Raw genomic sequence first — 23,319 nt, 5'->3', positions numbered from 1 at the left:
ATGGGTTAAACTTGTGTTATTTGTTATAAAGTAAATTCATTTTTTTAAATTCATGTCTAATGGGCTAATAGCTAGAAATTATTAGAATGTGAGGTATTGGAAATAATTTAAATTCTTATTCTCCAATATCGCTTGAACAAATAAAATAATTAAAGAAATAGCTCGAGTCCAAGTGATGTTTCAGCCCCAAACCTTAAACTGATAAAACAGAACTGTATATTTAAAGCTCATAGCCGGGCGGCTATACTATAGAATATTTTAAACTTATAGCCGGGCGGCTATGCTCGCCAAATATATTAGAATATTTTAAACTTACAGCCGGTCGGCTATACTTTCTAAATATATCCGAATATTTTAAAAGTTATACGCTTGAAATGTTAATATATTAGAATATTTTAAAAGTATAGCCGCGCGGCTATACCCTATGAACACGAAGCCTCAACTCGCAGAGGACGGAGGTTGCAGTCGAAGTTTCGCTTCTCTATCAACTCAAGCTTCGATTTGTTTTCTTCAGTTTCAGCTGCTTCGTCCTCCGGGTTCGGCACCGAAAAAAGACCCAACCAGCCTAAGAGGCCCGCCCAGCCGCCTAGCGCCCGCCTAGCAGTCTAGCCGCCCGCCTAGGCCCATTTTTTGGAGTCTAAAGCACAAGATGCCGAGGATAGACTCGAAACGGTTGCCTCTCAGGCTCAAAAGGTCATGCCCTGATGTACTCAATCCATCTTTGGTCTACAACATCTATTAGAAGAAGGATTTACCTCTAGTTCATTGACATCCCTTTCACTATAAAAACCTGGCTTTTAAGGTTGAGGCAATGACCCTTCGATTTTGAAGGATAGGAAAGATTATTCAGCAAACATCTCCAATTTTGAAGGATTCAAAAGGTGAAATTTTTTTTAATCTGATCTCTTAACAATTTGTGTCTAATAAGGGCTAATATGCTGTTAGAGAAACAGAGATAGAGGTGTGCATATCACTGTGCTGGTTGTAACATTTGGCTAATATGTACCTACAGGAACTATGAATATGTATGTTTTCTAACTATCCAGCATTCAGTCCCATATAGCATGGCTGGTCTAACAGATGTTCTATAAACTTAGCTTTCAATTCTAGCAAAATATGATGATCATACTATATATATGCTTAACAAAACCCTCCATTTTACCTATCGTGCTTTGATTCTATGAGCCACATACTCTCCATTCTCCCCTTGTATATATGGATGATTGAGTACATGCTAGATAGTGAAAGTTTTTGCTTTTTGATATACTCTTAGTGGTGCAATTGGTTGCTCTTATGTCTTTGTCAGAACCAAAGGCTCCTCTTGGTTAGCAGAATTCAAAGGAATATGGTTCCAGTGACGATCTAGTAGATGCAGCTTTGCCTGCTACTGAAGTCAAATAATTAGAACTGAGTACAAGGAATGGTACAAATAATCTTCACTATTATTATCAACAATGTCTTCTGCATCACAATTCTCTTTCCTTGTTTTAATGGAAGTTTGTAACTTAAATTTGTGTTTCTTATAAAAAGAAAAATTATAAATTGCTCTTATTGTAGAGTTCATGCAATAGAATTGGGTTAGTAAAAGTGTTGAGACAGACTTGTTGTATCTACTCAGATTTTTTTGTTCAAAATATTTTGGATGTGTTATTAAAAGTGTGAAGATAGCATTTTGTTCCTATGGTAAATGGATGCTATATGTGCAATGCTTATGATTTCTTATCTCAGTTATAGGAGAAACAAAGACTTCCGTAGCTTCTGGAAATGAGCATATTGGGGAGAAGCGATTCACGGATGTCTTATTAATTGGTAAAACTTCTTATAAGAAGATGGAGTCCAAAATAGTAAAGGAGTCACGCACAGTTCAACAATGAGGCACCCATCACCTATTTCCAGTCCAGGCAAGGGATATGACTTACAAATTATTATTTTATTTATTTTGGAACTGCAGAATTGGTTATACTTGTGCTGTTGAACATAATCATGCAGATGGTGAAGAAAGAGATCTCGTGAATATTTTTGCTAGTCTCAGTCTAAAGCCTTCGAATCTTCCTGCTCAAGATGCTCCTTGGAAGTGGGTAACTTCTCCTTTTAAGATGTTACAAATGTGTATTCTATCATGATTTCAACAACTCATGTTGTGATTTGAATTAGAGTTAATATATTGTTTGGTATTAGAAGTTGATTAGAAAAATGTTGCTTGAGAATATGTGTGGTTTTTTTTTTTTTCAACTTAAATCTTCCAGTTGGATCGCTTTTGCATCCTATGTTGATGTTCAGAATGCACTGTTTTGTCATGGCTGCTGTTTTACATATTTACATATATCAAGTTAATTAGGTGCTCTCAAAAGCTTCATTGATGTTTCTTTCTTTAGGGGAGGCTTCATCCTTGATGCAGCCACACCTGGAGAATTCATTGGTGGGTTAAAGACTACCATGTAATGCCAGGAATCAAGCCAAACAAAAAAAATTAGAAATTCAGAGAGAATGAGAGGGGAAATTGGATCTTTAACTAACATGAACAAGACATTTTAATTAAAGACTACCAATAGATTGATAGTGTTCTTATGGTCAACAAGGACAAGAATTCCAGGGCTGCTCACCTTGAGTACACCTGATGAACCAGTGAGGAGTGTGTTTCTTTTAGTCTGCAATATATATGGAATGGTTGTGTTAGCGGTTTGGATTGGATCAGTTTTTAGTATTATATCGACCAATTTAAGAATTAATCTGTTGTCAAAAATTTTATAAAATAATACAAGCGATTGTTTAAACTATAAAAAGAAGATGTTTTCTCAAACACACTACTACGATGTCATAAAATTTAAACCACCATTAATTTGCAAAACAAGATTCTTTTTACATTGGGTTATATCTCGTTGTCTAGGTTGCCAATTTGTGGTTGAGCTGAGTGTCATTTGTTTCCACATGTCCTGTTGAGGGCATCTTTCGCAGTGGCAAGTGTTTCCTTAATTTAGCCCCCACGTCCCAAATGATCTAGAAACGACCAATTTTTAAATATTTTTTTATTACAAGGAATAAGCAATTTCTTTCTTTTGGGATGTGTTTCCCCCTTTTTCCAGCCACTTTAGTCGCGTGATCTAAGGTGCTCAAAGCTTGCCACGACCTCACCTCACCTAATGCATGCAAATCCTATCCCTTCTGCCACATGTCATTGCATGGGATTTAAAGTCACCACTCCCACCTTGCATAAAAAAATCAATTGAACATCAGAACTGCTATAAGTATGCCTCCATCAACTTCTTTGGTCTAAATATCCTTCACAAAATCTCTCCCTTGAACCAATTTGAAGTACTAAATGGCAATGGAATGGTCTCCTCAAGATGCCTTGAAAGCTTACTTACACACTCTTCATCTGGTAATTTTCTATATACATTAAATATACATTGGTGGTGTGGAATTATTTTTCCAGTTTTGTAATTTTCTCCTTCATGTATCTTTGCTAACTGATTCACTTAAATTAATGCAGTGTAAGGTCGACAAAGATGAAGACTTGAGCCTTGGAAATCACACAACCGCTACCAGTATTATCATAGAGCCAAAATGCATGGAATTTATATCAGCTTTGGCAGCTGGAAAGCGAGCAAGATTAATCCTGCAAATCACCTCTCAAGGCATAACGCAAGTGACAGTTTCACTGGCTGTGGCTGCAAAGCAAAGCGGAGGCCGACTAATTGTGTGGATTAACAGTCAGGATGTGGATCGTGTGGAGGAAATTAGCAAAACCCTGTTTGTGGAACATGGTCTTGACGAGGTCATTGAGTATGTTTACGGCACTGATCCTTGTATGCTGGTGAAGCAGTTGAAGAACATAGATTTTGCGGTTGTTGACTTCAAGTTAAAAAGATCACTTGAAATTGTTGAAGATTATGAACTTTAACCCAAATGGGTGCATGGTTGTAGGAACCAACGTTGATGACCCTGAGACTAAGAGGGATTTTGGAGGTCCAATGATTCTTGATCGAGTTTTAAGGAGAAGAAAGGGTTTCGTTATGTGACTCTACCTTTAGGAAGGAATGGAGTTGACAAGATTTAGAGCCGTTGGGAATGGTGGCAAGTGCCATTGCCAGAGCAAGAGATATCAAAGATTTCATGTAACATTTGAAAATTGAAGCTCTTGTTTGTAGTTATTATTTTTATTTTATATGTATGTACATATAGGAAAACCCTAATTTTTATGGTCACTTTCAAATTCAAGATATTATATTGGCAGCCCCGGCCCCCTCCACACCCTCCCACCGCCACCGCAAACTCCTTGACAATTTCCAGCCCACCTTATTCCCCTCACCGGTGATGGATCCACTAAAGGGAGAGTGAAGATTATTGCCTCTACGCATCCTTCCTCCCACCCATGAAGTACTCAGAACCTCCATTAAAGCTCTCAGCAGTTCACGTTTACCCTATACACAGTGGATAATAAACATGTACTATTATCAACTCATAATCAATATGAATCTTACAACTATTCTCACAATTGGTAAACACCTGCCGAGCTCAAACAGCTCCTACTGGGATGAAGTTACCGTTATTGATTTGCATAAATTGATCAAATAATTTCTAACTTTTTGTCTTCTGTTTTATACACGAACAAATCCATATCCTATTGAACGCCCAAAAGCACAAGATGAGTTCTCCAATCAAAGGGCTAAACACTAAGCTGAGCATTAAAATGGTCTGGCAGAGACAAGTTTAACTATCTCTAGAATGAACAAATCCACAGCAACCAGTAATGTAATAAAAACAATTCCAATAAACTATTTAAAGAATAGATCCTGATAATGTAATAAAAGACAGATTCTATTGCAGGTTCATTTTTCACATATTGTGGCTACATAACTTATCATGTAAAGTTTATCAAATAAAATAAAACTACCAAGAAAAAGTTACCACATCAAATTCTTAAAACTTTTTTAGGATCATATCTTATCATCATTGTTCCAGGAAACAGTATCAATGAAGACCAAAAGATGCTAACTTATCCCAGGAAATTCATAATCACCAAGTGCAGCACCAAGTTGCAGAGAACAAAATCTGCAAAAGCCCGTTCTGGTGGTAAATCCTGCAGTTTTACACACAAACACTGATCAGGACGAGGATGGAAGAGGATAGGTCAAGGTGGGCAAAACAACATTACCAACTTTGTCAATTCCTTAATACATGATGAAGAAAAGCCGTCGAAAACGAAAAAACTGGTTTAGAGTGCACAAACTTGGCACAATTCAAAATCTGTGAATCAGACAGAAGGACAAGAAAGAAACAGAGTTTACCTTAAAGTCTTTGTTTTCTTTGTTCACTTGAATACGGAGACAAACTGCAAAAGAAGTAATCAGTTTCCGAGTTAACCTTCTCATGTCTAATATGAACTTTCACCCAACAAAGAAAAAAACTTCATCGTTCCCTTACCAGCGAGGACTGCTGTCCCTGTACAAGAAAGTACTCCTGAGAGAAAAGAGTTAAATGGGAATGATCCGACGAGGGCCATGTAAACTACCTGTTCATCAACAAAGTAGATAACCAAATCAAAGATTAAAGAAACCATATCAAGTTGCAAGAAAGCTAGCTTCCACCATTTATGGGTTGTTATTGTAGTAGTTAATGCATCATGGCATCATAGCAGAAATAGGTAGAAGATTATGCTGCAGTGGGAGTGGAAAAAAGAGTGGACATGGTAATCAACAATGACAAAACATGGTAGCCAGACCGACCAGACCTGTTATTACAGAAAGAGAGGCTAAAGGCATTGATCCACGATATGTACCCCAAAAAGGAGTCTTATATACCTTAACCTATGAAGAATGGACGCTCCAAGGTGGCCATGTGTGTGTCAGACATGTGTAGACACCAACACTAGAACATCAAGCCTTTAAACACCTAATTATTAATATTTCTCCCAGGAGCTTCAGATCCTTTGTTATATTAAACCAAATGGAGCTTCAGAAACCTCTTAAAGGCAATTCCGTTAACAACATTTACCAAATAGATGCACGCACAATGGTGCCATGTGGAATGCAAAACTATGTATACAATCAAACCGGAAGGTATACAAACTAATGATAGAAAAGACTGAAGCTTGATAACAAACCAGATAACTATACATTTATATTTTTTAAAAAAAGATAAGATTTTACTGATCCTAGCCATTCATATTGATCTAACTAAATAATAAGGGGTTCAAATGGAAAGGCAGTTCAAATTGCAAGCCTATCCAAGACTCCAAGATGCTTTCCCTTCTCCTCCTTGGTTTTGTTTTTTACTTTTTCTTTTTAAACCACAATTAACAAAATAAATATATTTTTTTTTAAAAGCCATTTTATTCTGTTTAAAACTTTCCCTGTGCTTTGTTCTTGTTTCCTGGGGTTTTGTTCTCCGTTAATGAAATATCATTTTCGACCAAAAAAAAAAAATTTGAAAACCGATATGTTTGTCAATCCGAGAGACTATCAACTTACGTGATTTCAGATCAAACCAAAAGGAGATAAAATAAAGATCCATTTATTAAATCAAAATGGGGCATTTCAATTTTGCACCTTTGACAATTACCCAAAGTTTCTAGGCACCCAAATATAGCAAATTAGTATATATATAAACGGAGACAGGAAAATTGAGATCATGGAGTACCTGGATGAGAGCTGTGAACACAGCAAAACCAACATAGAGATCAATGATCTGCAAATTTATAAAAGAAATGACAAATTGGGTTAAGCATTTCTTCTCGTTATTTTGTGAATTCTTAGAGAGAGAGAGAAGAGAGAGACCTTGAGAGTGGTGGGAGTTGCAGAGTAAGCTAAGAGCAGAGAATCGAAGAGGACAAGGGCGTCCTTGGTCGTTGACGATGTCGATGCTTTCCCCATTTTCTCTTCCTCCTTCACTCTTCTTCTTCGTCTGCTGCTTTCTTTCAGTATTAGATCGATCTAATACTTGACCACTCTGGTCGACCAGACCTAAATAGTTAAAGTATTATAGTCATTTCGTAAAATTTTTTTTTTTCTCCGTTCTCATCGTTCGCAGTCTTGAGTGGCAGAAACTTGAAGCTCTCTTGCTCCCTCTCCATCTCTCTTTGTCCCTCTCTCTCTACCTCTCTCTCCCCCTCTCTCTCGTCAGTAATTTTTAGGGCTGGGCATCTGGGGACTGCCCTCGCCGCCTCCTCTGGTCTCTGCGACTCCATCAGTCGAATTCTCGACTTCACACGCCACCGCACAGACGCACAACATTGGCTTATCTCCGATCGCTGCAATCGGGTAATTTTTACCATTGGAATAGAGCTATTGAACTTTAAATGAAAAAGGGTGTATCTAATTGTTATATATATATATATATATATATATAAAGATATATCTAATTTGAGTTTCATGTCAATGTCTGCTTCTATATGGCTGCACATGTAGACTGATATAAGAATAAGAATTATTGGGATTTGAGTACTTTTTGATTTCAAGCTTTCTGTTGAGTGATAAGTGCATCAGAGTCGTACCTAGAAATTGTTACAACTTTCTATCCTCAATCCGAATATGTGTTTCTCAGCAGTTTGAATAAGAATGTTATTGCCCTTACTGTTATTGAATCTAAAAAATGAGTCGGTTGTATTTAGTTAGCTCAGTGATTAGATTGTTTAGGAGTGAAGAAGAAACATTTTCGGAAGAACTAGAAATGGGATGGCACAAGCAGTAGGTTGTTAATTAAGCCCTCTCAAGCTATGAGCATGGTATGCTTCTGTTAATCTGCTTCTCTTGTAAATTTTCACTAAAATTCAGTTTTGTTTGCATAAATAGTATTGTTTGTCTTCCACACCAAGAAAGTTGATAAATTTTTAGTTGTCTTGCTGACCAAGAAAACAAAAGATTGTCTTCTATATGCAATATATTCTGAGTAATTCTTCCTTTTTTGTTGCCTTCTTTATACTTTTTCATGAGTTTCTTATTCTTCAGTTAAAACCTTCTTTTTGAACTATCAGTCAAACTAATGCCAGATACAATTTGGTCTGTCAAGGAATTTATAAATTGAACTAAACACTGACTTTATCTTCTACTTCGTAACCAAAACAGGGGAGAGAATTCATCTAAAGAAATCTGCCCTAGTTGGATAGGAATTGCTTTCTTTTCAGTATCAGTTCAATCATGTTGGAAATCAGGAAAAAAAAAGAGAAGAAGATAGAAGGGATAGGGTGGGAATGTTAATCTTAAATTCTTATGCCTCAAAATGGTTTGGTGGTCTTTTCTTGTTCCTATATATTTATAACAATGCATGTTGACTCAATAGTTTGCTTAATTAATAGGAAAAATACGAAAAAAAGAAGAAAAGAAAAAGAAAAAAGCAACGAAAGTGACATCCAATGCAAAAGTTTCATGTCCAATTTTTGCACTTTGGTTGCCTGCAAACTGTGAATGAATGTTAAATGCGTGAGCTTGGCGATATGAACCTCACAACAATTTTTGCACTTTGGTTGTCTGCAGATTGTGAATGAATAGTTCTCTTGTAGCCTATATCCTCTTGCACTCTGCAGTGTGTGTTCTAATTCGCACGACATTACAACAACACATGCATGGGTGTGACTGCAGGCTCTGTGCTAAACCGTCTTCTTTGTGACAAAGGCCATCTAACCAAACCCTCAAATCCCACCACCGTCAAAGCCATCACCAGCACAATCCTCACTCACCTCGACTCTGGTCATCTCCCGAAAGCCGTTTCAATCCTCTCTGCATCTCCATTTCCCTTCCAATTTTCTCTCTACACCCGTCTCTTCCAGCTCTGTTCCTCCAACCGCGCCATTCTTGAGGTCCGAAAGGTTGAGTCGCATTTGGTCACCTTCTCACCCATCCCGCCCATTTTTCTACTGAATCGTGCCATTGAGGCTTATGCGAAATGTGGGTCTTTGGGAGATGCGAGGGAGCTGTTCGAGGAAATGCCTCAAAGAGATGGTGGGTCTTGGAATGCATTGATAACAGCGCTGCATAAACTGGGAATCCTGAGGATGCCTTTGGCTTGTTCATAAAGATGAACAGGTCGGGTTTTTTGGCGAATGAGATTACATTTGCTAGTGTTCTTGGGTCGTGTGCTGCAGTTTTGCGCTTTGGCTTTCGAGGCAAATTCATGCGGTTATTTTCAAGTATGGTTTCAATGGGAATGTGATTTTAGGGAGTTCACTTGTTGACATATATGGGAAATGTGGGGTTATGAGGGATGCCCGTGGAATATTTGATGAGATCCAGAATCCAAATGACATATCTTGGAATATAATTGTGAGGCGGTATCTTGAGATGGGTGAAGGAAAGGTGGCAATAATTATGTTTTTCCAGATGTTTGTGGCAGCTGTTAGGCCATTGAATTTCACCTTTTCTAGTGCTCTTGTTGCTTGTTCGAGTATTACTGCACTTGAAGAGGGAACGCAGATTCATGGAGCTGCAATTAAAATGGGTTTCGAAAATGATGAGGTTGTTTTGAGCTCCCTTATCGATATGTACGCCAAGTGTGGGGAACTAGAGAATGCGTGTGCAATTTTTGACCAGCCCAAGTCGAAAAATTTGATTTCTGGGACTTCAATTGTTTCAGGATATGCAATGAGTGGACAGACATGGAAGGCAAGAGAGTTCTTCAATGAAATGCCTGAACGGAATGTGGTAACTTGGAATGCAATGTTGGCTGGATACACTCATTATTTCCAGTGGGAAGAGGCTTTGAATTTTATATTCCTGATGGTGAACACAACAAAAAATATAGACCAAGTCACCCTTGGGTTAATCCTCAAGGTGTGTGCTGGCCTTTCAGATGTTGAAATGGGAAAACAGGTTCATGGATTCATTTACCGACATGGTTTCTGTTCCAATATCTTTGTTGAAATAGCCTTCTTGACATGTATGGTAAATGTGGGAACTTGAAAGTGCCAAAACAGTCTGGTTTCACCAAATTAGTCAATGCCGGATAGAATTTCTTGGAATGCTTTGTTGAGTAGCTATGCTCGTCATGGCGGAGTGAGACTAGCTATGACAATATTTTGTGAGATGCAATTGGAGAAACACCTGATGAGTATCGTTTAATTCTCCTGGCAGCTTGTGCAAATATTTTTGCACTTGAGCAAGAAAAACAAATTCATGGTTTCATGATCAGAAATGGTTATACAATGGATAGTGTGGTCAGAGGACATTAGTTGACATGTATTCCAAGTGTCGTTCTATTGAGTATGCTATCATGGTTTTCAAAGGGCTTCAAGAGATGTAATTCTGTGGAACTCCATGATTTTGGGATGCTGTCACAACTATAAGGGAGAGAAGTACTTAAATGTTTTGGTTTGATGGAGGATGAAGGTATTAAGCCAGACCATGTAACATTTCAGTGTTTTACATGCTTGTACATATGAAGTTTTGTTGAGTTGGGCAGGCAGTATTTTGATTAGATGACCAATGAGTGCAGTATTATACCTAGGTTAGAGCACTATGAGTGCATGATTGAACTCTACAGCCAATGGGGGTACATGGATGAGCTTGAAGATTTTGTAAAGAATATGCCATTTGATCCTACAGTCCCAATGTTGACAAGAATCCTTGATGCTTGTAGAAGACATGGCTGCTTGAGATTGGGACAATGGGCTGCTCAAAGACTTAATGAGTAATCCTTCTAGTTCATAAGAGTTTCAGATTATGTACAGAGCCAGGCAGTGATTGCCAGCGTTGCAGTTTTGGAAGTGTAAACCACTACGTTGTCGTAAACGTTCTACATTGAATGAAATTTGTTTGACGTAATGGATGAAGGAGTACTCCAGAAAATTGAAGCAACAAAATTTGTTGGTCATGCGGAAATGATTATTTTTTCCACTCAACGTGTTCCTACATCCACAGCGACAGCAGGTAATAAATGATGATGATAGTGATCGAGCGGACACCCTTTCCCCAACTCTGATGTGCCAATTTTCTGTGCTTGCAAGTTGGAAAGACACCGTTTTATTTGTCTTAGCAAATCAGGGTTCAGGATACACTGTTTTCCTCTTATTGTTGTATATTCTTCTATTTAATTTTCTCTACTTCAATAATTTTTTTAATATGATGCAGGAAGATGAAAAGGAGAATCGCAAAGGCTTTTCAAGCAGCCATATTCAAATAGTTTTCAATTGAAGTACTGTTCTTTTATCTACCTGTTGAAAATATTTTACGATGAACATTTGTAAGGATACAAGTATAAACAACATTTGTTATGGGGTAAGCTGAAATGAACTCTTATTTCTGTTGCTTATTATTTCTGATGATTTATTAGGGAAGTTGCTTCCTCATATCCTCATAGGATTATGTAAAGCATGGAGAGTGACTGCTCATACTACATTTTTTTAAATCTCATCTCATTTTGTCTCTAATGATAGTGGTTCATCATAATTGTGGGTGATGAGATCGAGATTAAGCTACAATAGAAAGGATAGTTACTTGATGCACGTCAGTTGACCATGGTTAAATTATAAAATGGGACTTATACCGCCACAAAAGAAATATTCCATTTCCGTTGAAAACTAGACTCAGCTTCATACACTCTTCTTGACTTGAGGTGCAGCAGAGAAGAGAAGCCATTACCAAGCAACCACAATGTTCAAAGGACCAACCAAGCAGATTTCCAGGTGATTATTTACAGTAGAGTTAATATTATTGATATGCCTTGTAATTATCTTCATAAAAGTGGGCTTCAATTCTATAAAATCAATATGTATATATATATTGTGCTTAGATGAAAGAAGTTAGAATTATGAATTTGAATTTGTACATGTGCATTGTATTAACCATAAAAAAGTTTAATATTTCTGAAATTACATTAAGCAGATGCATGTTAAGGGTAAGTGTTGATCAGTCCACAACAATCCTAGTGGATGTATATGTGCTCAAGGGTAAGGTTATTTTCTTCATGCATATTGTACTGACATGTTTTTCTAATATTCTAATTTGATCATATAGCTTTTTGAATCTTCTGCTATGTAGTGGAATCTTTCTCTTGCTAATGCTTGAAGGAAAATAATAAGAGTTTCTGCATTTTTGGTCTAACAGTGTGGCAGTCATCCTATACTATCTAAGGGTTGCTTATCTTGCTGCTTGAGCTTATTATATTATTCACAAAATAGATAGTTGTTCTCTTGCTTTTCCATATTCAAAATTATAAGCCAAAAATTCCTGCTCCAATTCCTTGATGATAAGCTCTCTTGCCCCTTTCTCAGATTGTCATAAGTAATTTTAATGTTACAAAAATTATCCAAAAAACGCATTCTGCTTATTTGATAGTAATGCTTGAGTAGGATATGGTTTCAAATTTCTTCAACTGGAATTCCATTATGACAGTAGGTATGTGCTGATTATGCTTGTCTAGTCATACCCTGCAATGGTGAACCACTTTATCCACAACTAAGTGCTATTGTAATCAAACAGCAGACAAGTGATCCAAACAGGGGAAAAGAACTTTCAACAGATAAATTATATAAATAAGGAAAAGATAAGGTAATTAATCAGACCTAAAAAAGGAAAAGATAACACAATGACAACATGTGCAATTATAGTATTATACAAACAAGGAGAAGATGAAGTAAGAGAATAAGCCAAGAAAAGTACAGTATATGACAAAGGGGTCTCAGAGCTGTGGAAATCCAGGTTAGTGGTATGCAGTTCGATTCTCCACGGCACGTGTGTGAGAATACCTCCCTCCTCCCTTCTAATTGTGTAAAAAAAAGGTATTTTGAGGGCTTTTCAATCATTTGCCTTTTTTTTTCCCCCTTTAATTAACTAGCAAAGGTGGCGGGTCGGATTTTAAAGTCTTTGATCGAGAGAACGATTGATTTATAAATATACACACACACACTCCTAGAGACACAGAGCATGCAAACCATGGATTTCCTGCAGTGTACTTCCATATCATCAGCTGTTTCAACCTATTTGTTTTCCTTCCCTTTCTACATTATCATTGCATTGGCTACATCAATCGGTGCATATATTTTCATCCATTTACATGACCCTAAGAACTGGAAGGATTCTCCACCAGGACCTGTTGGATCGCCCATACTTGGGAGCCTTCCTCACCTCCTCAACAATCGCCTTCATGAGGACTTGTTTCATCTCTCTAGAATCCATGGCCCACTCTTTAGCCTGAAACTAGGTTTAAAGCTGGGGGTTCGTGATATTGTCACCGAAGATGGCAAGGAAGACCCTTAAGCAGCAGGAGTATGTTTTCTCCAGTCATACCATCACGGAGGCCATCCGGGTCATTACATATTATACGGCCTCTGTTGTATATATGCTCCCATGGCTAGTGCACATTGGAGAGTAATTAGAAGAATCTTGATGGAACAGATCTTCTCTGCCAAGGCCTTTGAGGCTTTTGAACCAGTTCACAAAATGTTGATCAATATACAACATATGTAAAGGGAAAAATGAGCAGTCTTAATTCTTTGTTTCACTTGCTTGTAGGTTCATGGGTTGCTCAAGCAGCTCTACTTAAGCTTCGATGATGAAAAATTCAGTGAACATTGCAGAGTTGGGCTTCGTGGCCTCAGGCAACATTGTGAGTAACACAGTATGCAGTAAAAACCTTTTTGATAACACAAAAAACAAAGGGAGGAGAACTAAAACATACATTCTGGGAGTTAATGCAAATTCTTGGCTCTGTAAATGTTACTGATCTCATCCCAGTATTTAAGCCATTTGATCCTCGAGGCCTTAAACAGAGAATATTGAAGATCTTTTGGAGATTATATGCGTTTTATGAAAACATTATCAAGGAGAGGTTGGAAGAAAGAAAAATCAGAATCGGCAATATTGGGAAGGAAAAATTGGACTTGTTAGATGTGTTATTGGATTATAGAAGTGACAGAGATGATGAATTAAAAAGCTTATCGAGAAAGAACATTAAAGGCATGCTTGCGGTAAGTTATCTAGATATTAATCTCTGAACTTTGTACTTTCAGACTTTGTTTAAATATACTCTCAATGTTGAAAGAGATTCCAAGTTCGAATCTCCCATGCTGAAATTCTCAAAACATCATGGAATATAGCGTGTACATCAGTTCAACAAACAAACCAATTCAGTCCAATTGAAACTAAGAACAAGTTTTGATTTTATGTTTTTGCAGTAAATGTTTACAGGCACAGAGACTACATCAAGCACTTTTGAGTGGGGTATGGCAGAGATCCAAAGAACCTGAGTGCGTACAAGAAAATAGTTATGGAGTTGGACCAAGTAGTTGGGAAGGTTCGGTTTGTTGAAGAGAGACATTTCCAATCTACCCTACCTTCAAGCAGCAGTGAAAGAAGTTTTCTGGCTCCACCCTGCCGTCCCACTGCTCGTTCCTCATGCTACGAATGAGGTGTGTGTGAGATTCCAGTTACCATATTCCTAAGGGCTGCATAGTGTTGGTGAATGTTTTGGGATGGCTAGGGATCCCAGTGTTTGGGAGGACCCTTGTGAGTTTAAAACCGTAAGGTTTCTTGGGTCTAATTGATGTGAAAGGCCATGATTTTAACCTCATTCCTTTTGGGTGGGAAAGATCTTGCATTGGATTGCCCTTGTCCATCGCATGGGGCAGCCCTGCTTCATGCTTTTGAATGGGAATTCCCCGCTGACATTTTGGACATTGTAGAAGAGAGAATGGGGCTTGCAATTCAAAAGGGAAAGACTCTCATTGGCCTTCCTAAACCTAGATTGTCAGATTCTGCTTACCTCCACTGATCTCCTGTGCAAATATGTAAAAATTTGTAATATTGGTAAGATGGAGTATGTCTCTACAATACTTTATGCTAATGTAATTTAGAAATATACCATGAGTAATAATAATGCAATTAGTTTCACATGAACATAGACAAAATGCAAATGAGTTATCAGTTTCAGAGCTAATCACAATTACTGCCAAAAAACAAAGACAAACACATAAAAGTTATGTAGTTACTGATGCCTATATAATAGCCAATAACATTTGAATGCAGACTTATAGCCAGCTGATTGTTGGAATATTTTGCTGGCCATCTCTACATGACCAAATTCAACTGAACTTAAAAGCTGGATGTTCAAATCAATTTGCTCTGCGTCTGAGAACAACAAGAAAAACAACTAACTTCGCTGACTCAACCATGGAGTGCTGCTCTTCAAGTTTTTTACGATACAAGTCAAAGTGCTCGTCCACGATTTCGTCTCTGAATTGCTGCTTGAAGAGGCCCTCCAGGCTAGCTCTGATTTGATATGCAAGTAGTTGAGGACTTTTATAGACAGTGTCATGTGCATAGAAATGATCCAATGTGTCCCCAAAGGCCTGTAAAAATGGCCCAACCCCATGGGCTAGCCGAAACTCTACCCTACTTTTTGGACTATGAACTAGCCCAGGCCGGTTACTATGAGTGGACTTAGCTCAGCCCGTTCTGTAATAGGTAGAGCCTAGGCCACGATTTCTAGGCCGATGGGCACCCCAGCCCTGCCTGATATATAAGTTAATAAATAAAATAATTACCCATTAAATATTAACATTGATTATCATTGCATTTAATATTTTGTAAAAATAAACTAGTATTAATGATCACTGCATTTAATTAATTATAATTTTTATTTTGAAAAAAATTATTTATGAAACATATCATTGTACAAAGCCACATAGAACATCTCGATGACACAGCAACATGTGATTTGATTGGAAAATTCGCTAAACCAACAACTACTCAACTAATTTAGCATCTCAAAGGACTTCTACTCAAACTTACAATACATCTCTATCATTATGTGTGAAATGCATATTTGAATTGCAGTAAAAATATAATACAAAACACAACAAACTCCTAAACAGTTCCTGAGAATAAAAATAAAAAGTACAGCAAACTCCTAACGAGTATAGTATTACTCTATTTGAATATATCTCACATAATTAAGTTAACCTCAAGATGTCAAAACCTCACCAGCTCTATAGCACTACTAACTTGAGGAATAAGGCCCAGTTTGGGATTGCTGTCACTTTTTTAAAAAGTTGCTTCTGCTGTGATTTGAAAATAATTAGCTGTAAAGTAAATCAGCTCCATGTTTGGTAAATAATATTTTTAAAGTGCTGTTAGTCCAAAAAGCATAGTCAAAACTGTTTGGTAAATTTTTGTATAAAATTATTGTAATTGTGAATAAAGACTAAAATAGACATGATGTTAAAAGTGTTATGTACTAATCATGTGGTGGTAGTGGTAGTGATGGAGTGGAGGTAATGGTGGTGATGAAGGTGGAGTTGGTGGTTGTGGTAGTGGTGGTGGTGGGGATGGCGATTGTGGAGGTGGTGGTGGTGGTGGTGGTGGTAGTGGTGGTAGTGGTAGCATGGAGGTGGTTGTGGAGGTTTTGGAGGAGGAGGAGGTGGTTGTGGTGGTGGTGGAGGTGGAGGTGGAGGTGGTAGAGGAGGTGGTGGTTGTGATGGTATTGGCGGAGGATGAGGAGGAGAAGGATGTGGTGGTGGTGGTGGTGGAGGTGGAGATGGAGGTGGTAGAGGAGGTGGTGGTTGTGATGGCATGAGGAGGATGAGGAGGAAGGATGTGGTAGTGGTGATGGTGGTGGAGGTAGTGATGTAGTGGTGCAAGTGGTGGAGTTGGATGTGGAAGTGGAGGTGGTGTCATTTTTTAAAATGAATTATGGTATTTTGGGAATTATAAAAATTCATTAAAAGTTCATCTATCTTTAAAGCGACTTTGAAAGCTTTTAATATTGTCAAAATGCCTTGCTTTAAAATAATTTGGATATTTTATTTTACTAAACACCTTTGCTAAAGCAGTTTTGGCCAAAAAAGCAATCTACAGGCTAAAATATCTGACTTGACACACATTAAGCATTACTAATTTATATCAGGCTTGTCTTCTTATTATGTATGTTAGTTGGCATTAATTAAATAATCAACTTACTAATAATCCTTGAAAATATTTATTCTATACTTAGTTTGATGTGGTACCAATTCCTTGAAATTTGCTCTCAATTTCAGGCTTGCTTTCTCTGTATTTTGCTCCATCAGAGCCCGTTATAATTTTATTTTTTATATCCATTATTTCCAAAGGGAAGTTTCAGTTTTGGCTCATACAAGATTATAAATATTCTGAAGATTTCTGGACTTTAAAATGCTAATTCCTATGTTTTCTGGTTAAATAAAGCAAAAAAGTGTCACTCTTTTTCTTTTGGTCGTGAAACTTCTTATATGACTCAAGGTACTACCTTCTTATTTTAATGCCCGAGGAAAAACATGTGCATGCGCTACAGCCTGTAGAGGAGTGATCTTCTTGCTTATCTTGTCGAATCATGCTAAATAATTATTTGTGTTGTTAAACTTTTGTACTTCAGAGTTAATATTCTGAATCTGAAGTGCTTCACACAGCTTCATCCTCTTGCTTGAGCTGTTCAACAAATTAGATAGATGTTCTCTTGCTTCTTCATATTCATAATTATAAGCTAAAACTTTCTTAAGGCTTATAATTACGTAATCGACTGGTAATGCTTGAGTACGATATTTTATAATAGAGTTTCTAATTTCTTAAACTGGAATTCTATTATAAAAGTATGTGTTGCTTGTGCTTGTCTAGTCATGCTTAACGTTACACCACTATCTAGTGGCGAACCACTTTATGCACAACTAAAGTGCTATTGTAATGATACATAACAAGAAAAGCCAATAGATCTAGACAAACTAAGAAGGCAATTATACAAATAAGAGATAAGGTAAGAGATGACAACTTTCAGTTATAGTATTATACAAACAGGGAATGATAAGGTAAGAGAAAATAAGCCAAGAAAACATAAGTACAAGGAGTGGAATGTGAAAGTGTGGACTCACTGTTCTCGCCAATTAGCCAAACTCACGTTTTTTTTTTTAATCTTTAATTAACAGAAAACGTGGCAATTGGGATTTAAAGTCTTCGATCCGGAGAACGATTGATTTATAAATACACACGAACACAGCCAGAGATACACAGAGCATGCAAACCATGGATTTCCTGCAGCTTACTTCCATATCATCAGCTTTTCAGCCTCCCTCTCTACATTATCGTTGCATTGGCTACATCAATCAGTATATTTTATCATCCATTTCCAGGACTCTAAGAACTGGAAGGATTCTCCACCAGGACCTGTGGGATGGCCCGTACTAGGAAGCCTTCTTCACTTCCTCAACAATCGCCTTCATGAGGACTTGTTTCATCTGTCCAGAATCCATGGCCCGCTCTTTAGCCTGAAACTAGGTTTAAAGCCGGTTGTCGTGATATCGTCGCCGGAGATGGCATGTAAGACCCTCAAGCAGCAGGAGGCTGTTTTCTCCAGTCGCACCGTCACCGAGGCCATCCGAGTCATTACATATGATACCGCTTCCATTGTATATGCTCCCATGGATAGTGCACGATGGAGAGTAATTAGAAAAATATTAATGGAAAAGCTCTTCTCTGCCAAGGCCTTTGAGGCTTTTGAACCACTTCGCAAGCGACAGGTTTGTTAATTTCTTACATGCATATATATAACATCAGTAATGCTATTATTTTAATTAACCTAAAATTACATATGTGCACGTAAAGAAAATGTTGATAAAAAGATGATGTTTATGTAAAGAGAAATATGAACAGTCTTAATTGTTTCATTTGTTCGTTAGGTTCATGGGTTGCTCAAGGCTCTCTACTCAATTTCACTGTCCAGGAATTCGGTTAACATTGCAGAGTGGGCCTTCGTGGCCTCAGGCAACATTGTGAGCAACACAGTATGCGGTAGGAACCTTTTTGAGAACACAAAAAAGGAAGGGAGAGAGCTAAAACATACATTCTGGCAGTTAATGCAAATTCTTGGCTCTGTAAACGTTGCTGATCTCATCCCAGTATTCAAGCCATTTGATCCTCAAGGCCTGAAACGGAGAATATTGAAAATCTTTTGGAGATTAGATGCGTTTTATGAAAATATCATCAAGGAGAGGTTGGAAGAAAGAAAAATCGGAATCGGCAATATTGGGAAGGAAAATTTGGACTTGTTAGATGTGTTATTGGATTATAGAAGTGACAGAGATGATGAATTAAAAAGCTTATCCAGAAAGAACATCAAGGGCATGCTTGCGGTAAGTTATCTAGACATTAATATCTAAACTTTGTACTTTCACACTTCCGTTAAATATACTTTCAATGTTGGAAGAGATTCCAAGTTCGAATCCCCCATACAGTAAAATTCTCAAAACAAACCTGTATATCAGTTCAACAAGCAAACCATAATTGAGTCCAATTAAACCTAAGACCAACGTTTTTATTTTGAATTTTTACAGGAAATGTTTGTCGCAGGCACAGAGACTACCTCAAGCACTTTTGAGTGGGGGATGACAGAGATCCTAAGAAAACCTGATGCATACAAGAAAATAGTTATGGAGTTGGACCAAGTGGTTGGGAAGGATCGGTTTGTTAAAGAGAGTGACATCTCCAATCTACCCTACCTTCAAGCAGCAGTAAAAGAAGTTTTCCGGCTCCACCCTGCAGTCCCACTGCTCGTTCCTCGTAGCACGAATGAGGCGTGTGAGGTTTCCGGTTACCAAATTCCTAAGGGCTGTATTGTGTTGGTGAATGTTTGGGGGATGGCTAGGGATCCCAGTGTTTGGGAAGACCCTTGTGAGTTTAAACCCGAAAGGTTTCTTGGGTCAAGCATTGATGTGAAAGGCCATGATTTTAACCTCATTCCTTTTGGGAGTGGGAAAAGGTCTTGCATCGGATTGCCCCTTGGCCATCGCATGGTGCACTTTTACTTAGCAGCACTGCTTCATGCTTTTGAGTGGGAATGCCCTGCTGAGATTGTCGACAATGTAGAAGAGAGAGTGGGCTCACAATTCGAAAGAAAGCCTCTCATTGGCATTCCTAAACCTAGATTGTCAAATTCTGTTTACCTGCAGTGATCTCTTGTGTAATATATAATTATAAGTTCTTTGTTCACTTGAACATAGAGACAAACTGCAAAATAAGTAATGAGTTTCTAGAGTTAATCAATTACCCAATAAACAAAGACAACACATAAAAGTTATTATCTGAAAGCATACTTATAGCCAGCTGATTATTCGAATACTTAGTTGGCCATCTCTACATGACCAAAACAGACTGAACTATTAAAAGCTGGATGTTAAAATCAATTTGCTGTGCGTCTAAGAACAACAAGAAAAACAACTGCCTTCCCTGACTCAACCATGGACCGCTGCTCTTCAAGTTTTTTACCATACAATTCAAAAAGCTCGTCCAAGATTTAGTCTCAAATTGCTGTGAAGAGTCCCTCAAGCTAGCTCTGATTTGAGATGCAAGTAATTGAGGATTTTTATAGACAGTGTCATGTGCAAAGAAATGATCCAAATTTTCCCTTCTCTCTATGCTGAAGCATCCATTTCGTTCTACAGCACTTTCAAGTTCTTTGGAAGACATCAAATAATTAGGTATGTTAAATGAATCTACTTTCTCTTCATCAACAACTCCCTGCATGCATAAAGTGAAAAAATACATAAAGCAGCTAAAGGATGTCTTGAACAAACCAATACAAAGCAACAATAGATAACAATTGTAAAATCAAATATAATTACATCTTACTTCACTATTTTAAAACCATACAAATAAGAGAAAATAGAGCAACCCTCCCCAGGAAAAATCACTATTTAAAAAAAGAATGAAAATAATAAAAACAATTGCTTACCTTCCTAGCCAAGTCCATGAGGCAAGATCCTAAGATTTGATAGATCACATTTGGCAGAGTATGAGAATGGGGGGTACCATCTGGACGGCCAGGAATGAAAAATACCATGAGTCCTCCACTCACAATCTCTTGAGCCCTGGCATGCAGGAAGCGCTCCATGTCCTCAGCGTTCTGTGCTTCATAAAGCACTCACTACATCATCCGAGGCATCTGAGTAAAAGATTCGCCCTTTATTCCAAGCAGGACCGTTCCTATCCATTACCGCTTTTGGAACTTGAGACATCCATGGAATAGCAAAAGCAGAGTGAAAAAGGTTAATGGAAGCATCAGGAAATAGCCTGCCATAGAAGGAACCTGGTACACCCGCGGCATAGTATTGCCTGTTGCTTGGGAGGGATCTGAAGAGCTTGTTAAAATCATTTGCAGTAATATCATTAAAGAAAACTTGAAATTCAAGGGTTTGGGAATTCAGCCCTTGGCTTTTATACTTCAACTGCACAGCTTCAATTATGTTCTCAGCAGAAAAAGAATTGGGCCCAACAGCGCTTAAATCTGCAATGCGAAAGGTCTTGAAGATAACAAGATTTCCATGTCAAGCTTTTCTTCAATTGCCTTGCTTATAAATTCTTTGGCAGCAGCCACGACTCCTCTCTGTATAAGAAGAAATGTTCATGTTACATTTAATTGAATCAGAGGATTCAAAATCTTTAATTTTGATTTCTCTACAAAACCTATATCTTTTTCTTCTTTTTTTATAAAAATACAAGCTATATATTGGGAGCAGGGAATCAGAAACTAGGACACTTAGGACACATGGGTAAATGCTCGTTGACCACACAATAGGGATCCATGAATTTTTAGAGGGGTAGGCTAAATTTTTTATTATTTTAGAGGAGATAAATAGTGCTTGGGTTTTTTTATAAATACATGTCTAGGATTGGTTTATTTATAAATTTGTACATATTATAAGTCTTTTCTCTTGAAACAAAATGTAAATAAAATTTTATAAATCAAACAAAGCCATATTACGACAAATATAACACAAAGAAGTACAAAATATAAATAAATAACAAATCAAACACATTGTCAACATGAAGCAATACTATAAATGATATCCGGTCTATTATCATCATGTGCGATTAGAAGCTCATCAAACACATTGTCTAACATCTTTACTCTCTGTTGGTGTGCCCAATATCATCTGATTAGAATAGCTCAAGTTGGTAGAGCCTTAGCGTGAGTTCTACTTCTAATCAAATTTATAAAGTTGGATTGATGTTTATTACTATATGTTTCAAGAGTGGGCTTATTTTAAATAGAGGACTGAGCTATTATTTACTTTACTTAGATTGGGCTATTGATAGTTTATTAAAAGAAAAACAATGCATGTATAGGCTATATTTATTTGGTGCAGCGGGCTAATATTTATTGGAGTAGGAACAAGCCTATAAAATTTAGACCATGTTCAATATTTTATAAATGTTTCCCTATCCTTGTAACCACATGAGCTACAAAGTCCTTTGCTACACCACCTATATCTTTAATTTGCCTATATCTAACACAAAAAATTATTATTATCTTTGTAGGTAACAAACTGAAAAACAATGTTTACATGTTTAGCGATCACTAATTACTAATTCTAAAGAGAATAAATAAGATGAAATCATTACTGCAGCACCCAAATCGGTTCTTTCTTATATATGTATGGCTCCGAAAATTAAAACATTCTTATAAGTTACTAGCCAAGTAAATCAGAGGCTTGTACATAGTAGCTAGAGAAGAAACTAACCTGGTAAACAGAGTTGACGGCATAGCTGCTGGGTCCATCTCCACCTCTCACTGGATAAGCTGCACAGAGTTGATCATTGCTTTCCTCTGCTCTTGCCATATCTCTTTCTCTCCCTATCAGTCTGTTGGGGTGTGGAGGTTTTTTTTTCTTAATTTATGTCTAACTACTGAGAAGTGCTGGCGGCGCTAATCAATGGCAGGCGTCGAAGAGCGTGATATGTCATGAACTGTAGAAGGCTCTAGACTTGTTATCAAATGAGCAGATTAGGATGTATAAATACGTTTAGTATGTGGTTGGTTAGTCTGAATGCAATATCATATGGAAAAATGCATTGATTATATTCAAATGGTTTAGTTTAGGTTCATGTATTACCATTCATTGTGGTTGCTAGGGATGATAATAGGGCGAGACGGGATCGAATTTGCCTTCCCATTTCCATTCTTACAAAAAATTTCTATTTTTATCTTGGTTCCATCCCCTATGGAAAGTTTCCAAATGAGCAGATTAGGATGTATAAAATTTCTTTTAAAGGTATTTGGATGGATTGTGGGTTGTGCGTTTTTTCGTTTTGTGCCCCTTAGGTGTGGCAGTTCATCCCCTCAACTTGTCCCGGTGATGTCATCTCAGGCTTTGGCGGCTCGGCTGAGTTTTGTTTAGGTATGTTTGCCATCTTGGCCTTGGTTTGGGCTTGTGTGGGCTTAATGCATGTTGGGCTTTAAACATTCTATTCTTTTACATTTTATTTGGGCCTATGGCCTTTTGCTTTATTCTTGAGCCGAGTTGGTTGGGTCTCACTTTTTTTTTATTTTATTATTTTAGAAAAGTGATGGTAATTATTGATGAAACATTAGTACAAAGCCACAAAAGAG

General features: G+C 37.5%; 1 protein-coding gene and 6 pseudogenes across 4 annotated transcripts; 5 read left to right on the top strand and 2 right to left on the bottom strand.

Annotated features, from left to right (window-relative positions):
- Positions 1-3,216: 3,216 nt before the first annotated feature.
- Positions 3,217-4,205, top strand: LOC103342702 (uncharacterized; annotated as a pseudogene). Its single transcript, XR_016128019.1, has 2 exons — positions 3,217-3,379; positions 3,491-4,205. The product of XR_016128019.1 is annotated as an uncharacterized LOC103342702 (transcript).
- Positions 4,206-4,800: 595 nt separating this feature from the next.
- On the bottom strand, positions 4,801-6,878 carry LOC148915855 (dolichyl-diphosphooligosaccharide--protein glycosyltransferase subunit DAD1-like). Its single transcript, XM_089054792.1, has 5 exons — positions 6,777-6,878; positions 6,640-6,687; positions 5,425-5,512; positions 5,289-5,332; positions 4,801-5,080 (listed from the first exon to the last, which is right to left on the bottom strand). The coding sequence occupies exons 1-5, from the start codon at positions 6,870-6,872 to the stop codon at positions 4,997-4,999; spliced, it is 360 nt and encodes a 119-aa protein (XP_088910918.1). The 5' UTR covers positions 6,873-6,878; the 3' UTR covers positions 4,801-4,996.
- A 145-nt stretch (positions 6,879-7,023) lies between these two features.
- LOC148915854 (pentatricopeptide repeat-containing protein At3g26540 pseudogene) lies at positions 7,024-10,843 on the top strand (annotated as a pseudogene). Its single transcript, XR_016128018.1, has 2 exons — positions 7,024-7,259; positions 8,472-10,843. The product of XR_016128018.1 is annotated as a pentatricopeptide repeat-containing protein At3g26540 pseudogene (transcript).
- Positions 10,844-11,620: 777 nt separating this feature from the next.
- Positions 11,621-13,431, top strand: LOC148915853 (cytochrome P450 76C1-like; annotated as a pseudogene).
- A 48-nt stretch (positions 13,432-13,479) lies between these two features.
- LOC148915852 (iridoid oxidase-like) lies at positions 13,480-14,819 on the top strand (annotated as a pseudogene).
- On the bottom strand, positions 14,820-22,555 carry LOC148915850 (loganic acid O-methyltransferase-like; annotated as a pseudogene).
- LOC148915851 (7-ethoxycoumarin O-deethylase-like) lies at positions 17,958-19,969 on the top strand (annotated as a pseudogene). The gene is made up of 3 exons (XR_016128017.1): positions 17,958-18,451; positions 18,611-19,063; positions 19,265-19,969. The product of XR_016128017.1 is annotated as a 7-ethoxycoumarin O-deethylase-like (transcript).
- Positions 22,556-23,319: the final 764 nt, after the last annotated feature.

Source organism: Prunus mume, linkage group LG6, assembly GCF_029339155.1.
Source record: "Prunus mume cultivar Tortuosa linkage group LG6, ASM2933915v1, whole genome shotgun sequence".
Lineage (NCBI taxonomy): Eukaryota > Viridiplantae > Streptophyta > Magnoliopsida > Rosales > Rosaceae > Prunus > Prunus mume.
This window is presented reverse-complemented; position numbering and strand designations above follow the sequence as displayed.